Here is a 3,538-nt window from a genome sequence, read left to right on the forward strand (position 1 = left end):
TGGTCTTTGAAATGTCAGAATAATGTGAAAAGGCCACAGTGATGTCCTCAAATGTGTTGTTGTTGCTCAAAAATCAAAATATATAAATATCACAAAAGACAATTTATAAGCAGAAAATCAAGACGTTTGTGCTTTAAGAATTGCACTTAAAATAAATAATCAAAATAGTTGCAGATGGATCTTCTGTCTATTAACTTATCAGTTACTTAGTTACTTACTACTACTAATAATTTACGTTCTACCTGTCATAAATGATAAGTTGCAAATTTGAGCCATACACGACTGGTGAACAAAGACACCATGGATCAAAAACATTTCTAATGGCTACACTTTTAATATTTGATTAACTGGAAACATGTACAGTATGCCCTCAGTGCAAGTGAAGAACATTAAATGCATCCGGCAGGCCCTGACTTGGACTTGTTCAAAAAGAAAATTGTAATGTTGAAAGTAGATTACATTAAACATCCAATAAGTTACAAGTCCATTAAGGATCTAAGTTGGGAAAGGAAAGCAGGACCATCAACAGAAAATTCTAAATAATAAACCACAAAAGAACATGTACATGATTTAACTAAAGTGCATTATGGAATTTAGTCAGCAGCACTGTGATACATTCACAAAATAAATACACACTTTCAAAGAAATAAATTATGGCAAAACAGTTTGAACAGATGTTCTCAGTGAACAGTTTGTATGTAAGTTTATAACTGTAAGCTCACAATAGTCAACAGAGTAGACCATTCAGCCTCCCAATTTTCTGAAGTTACATTATTTTTCCGGCAATAAATAGTTCCTCCTATGATCTACTCATGCTTACGACTGGTTAGACATGACAGCATATGGCTTTGTTTTGAAGTCAACAATTTTACAGAGGCCTACAGATTTCCCAAATAAATATGGACAGAAGATGTTATTATGATAGTTCACGAAACTTCAGGAAGTATAAGATTTAAAATACAAACACAGCAAAATATTATCATACTGTACAAGCACAACCCCATGGTTGTAATATGAAGTGACTGAGTCAGCCATTGGCAGAGTCTGTCAGATCCCAGTCTAGTGTCTTAGTGCAGCACCAAAAAGCTCTACGGAGTCTCTTAGCCACGGCACTGCGTCCTTCACGGCTCCTTTGTTGAAACAGACCGTGCTCGCCTCCGCTTCTTGTCGCTCTCTCTTCGTCGGCCTAGCCTCACCTTTTTTTTCCTCTTGGTGGCCACTTTAAGTGGCTGGTCCTTATAAGCCAGAGCCTTGTTGGTCTCCTGGGGCAGGTTAGGGCCGTCTCTGTCCAGCTTGAACCTCTCAGGGAGGTTCTTGGTGGCCCCTGAGGGCTTCTCGTGCAGAGCGTTCCCACTGAAGGTCTGGCTCTGGGTTTTGCTCTGCTCAGGTGGAGCTCGCTCGTCTGCGGTGTGCACCTCTTCCAGCAGCTCCTGCAGCCACGTGCGGCGCTTATACTCCTGCATGGAGCGACCCTTGTCATGCATCAGCTGGGCGTGGCTCACTGACCTCCTCCTTAAAGCATGACATTAGACAGACAGTCAGATCAATGAAAATTGAGAGTTTAATTAATTAATTAGTTGATTCAAAAAAATCATTTTCCTGCACCATGCAAGTTCACCTTTCTCTGACTGCAAAGCATATTTTCTTGGCTTTTTCAGATTTAATTAAAATTTCCAGTGAGACAATTAAAGTAAAATTCCTTATTGATGAGTTTGTGAGCATTAACAAAGTCACAGTTTGCTTCTTTTTTTTGTTGTTCTTTTCATGGTTCACCACAGCTGACATGTGAGGCAAGGCACCAGTAAACCTCAGTGCAGTAGGTGGCAGCATAAACAAGTTTGTGAGAACCATCTCAAATCTGAGCTCTAGACCTCAAAGAGCCAGAGTTAAGACAGAGAAAACCTCCTTTACCATAATGGAATCTAAGTAATCAAATGAAGTTATGTTTACTTAATCCAAAAGACAATAATCTTTCAAAACATGACATTAAAATAAAAATCATATTGCATAACATTGAATTACTTTTCTTTGGTTATCAAAATTAATATCATTTACTCACGTTCTGCTACTAAGTGCATCAACTGGTCTCCCATCAAGAGTCACCGGGGAGCACAGCAAGAACACAGCCAGACTCCACTGATGAAGTATGACTATAGAGCACATCCTTAAGCTTAAGATCTGAAGAACACAAGAAATATTACATCAGTCACCTCAATGAGGAAAGTTAAACTTAGTTTTATGAACTAAACTGTTTGTCTACTATGCAAAAGATTGTCAGTAGCTGTGTAGGCAGCTGAAAATGACATCGTTTTTGACTACGTGAGATTTCCCAGGGAGCATTACTTGAGCCAATAAAAAGTGTATTAAAGTAGAGAAGAAACCTTAGACTTACATGGTGTGGATCCTTACTGTAAAAATCCACAAAGTGTTCAGGCTGCAAGCTCTTAAGAGATTATCTTGTAAAGAAAAAAAGTTATTCGGCAAAACACATTTTGGCCAGATAAAAACGTGTGTCCAGATCCATTGGTGTGAAGGCAGCCTGGGGAAATCCCCCGTCACTCTGCTCCATTCATTTGCCTCCCAACAGTGTGTGTCAAGCTATTTATTTCTCCCCAGCGTCCCAATTGAAAGAGGGATAAGATAGAAAGAGCCGCAGCAGCAGCCCATCAGCTGCAGAGCTGCCACTCCACCCAGTGTTGCAGTAATCTCATGAAAAGTAAGCGTGAAGCATCTTCTCTGGTGGCCGCAGCCGGAGAGCAGAGCTGAGAGGCTTTTTACAGTCCAGCACTGTGTGAGGCTGTCCGAGAGAGGCACAGTGAGAAAGTCAAACTCCTCTTTGGGTGAAGATGCAGGCACTACCTTAGACCCTTCCCAATAAGTGCAGTCCTAACACCCTCCCCTCCCTCCCCTCTCTACCTCCCCACAGCCCTTCACACACACCTGCTGTGACAAGAAGGAGGCGCCCGCACAACGTCTAAACCACCACACAACAAAGAGTATACTTAACACAACACGTTTTTTTAATCAATTCCAAATGATTTCAGCTGCAGTTTTTTAAATGAAGTCCCCTAATTCTTTCATTATATGTACGTCAGAAATGACAGGTGTACACCAATGGAGGTAATCCTGTGTTACCAAGCAGAGTGTATAAGGGGAGGGGCAGGGTTACTCCAAAGTAAACAGCCAGGCCTAACCACTTTCCCAGGGGAGAATGACCATAACCTCAGAGAAACCCAACCCACAGCCTCTCACTGCAGACCATTCAATTCACCTCCACTCTGCCTCAGCAAACCAGCTCACCACCAAATGGTTACAGTGGGCACTGAGGTATCTCTCATATCCAGCTAATAAGGAAAGTGGAGAGCTTTGCATTGAGGCAGCCATATACAATCCACGGTCCACTGCTAATGCGATGAAACCAGTCTAAAGCATCTAGCCACATTCGTCATTTTTGTGAAAACGTAAGGAGGTCAGTAGTTTGACGTAAGAGTTAGCTTTGTCTAAAAGTGAATTTATTTTTAGTACCACAATGATTGAC

General features: G+C 41.3%; 1 protein-coding gene across 1 annotated transcript; it reads right to left on the reverse strand.

Moving 5' to 3' along the window:
- Positions 1-339: 339 nt before the first annotated feature.
- Positions 340-2,788, reverse strand: LOC104946808 (parathyroid hormone-related protein-like). The gene is made up of 3 exons (XM_010772693.1): positions 2,393-2,788; positions 2,060-2,178; positions 340-1,512 (listed from the first exon to the last, which is right to left on the reverse strand). Exons 2-3 carry the CDS (start codon positions 2,161-2,163, stop codon positions 1,122-1,124), a joined length of 495 nt encoding a protein of 164 aa, XP_010770995.1. The 5' UTR covers positions 2,164-2,178; positions 2,393-2,788; the 3' UTR covers positions 340-1,121.
- Positions 2,789-3,538: the final 750 nt, after the last annotated feature.

Source organism: Notothenia coriiceps, unplaced genomic scaffold (genome assembly GCF_000735185.1).
Source record: "Notothenia coriiceps isolate Sejong01 unplaced genomic scaffold, NC01 NC01_scaffold00011598, whole genome shotgun sequence".
Lineage (NCBI taxonomy): Eukaryota > Metazoa > Chordata > Actinopteri > Perciformes > Nototheniidae > Notothenia > Notothenia coriiceps.

Coding starts and splice junctions, on each gene's coding strand:
- LOC104946808 (XM_010772693.1), bottom strand. CDS start 2,163: ATGTGCTCTATAGTCATACTTCATCAGTGGAGTCTGGCTGTGTTCTTG. Junction 1,513..2,059: donor GATGCACTTAGTAGCAGAAC/GTGAGTAAATGA, acceptor TCATGCTTTAAG/GAGGAGGTCAGTGAGCCACG.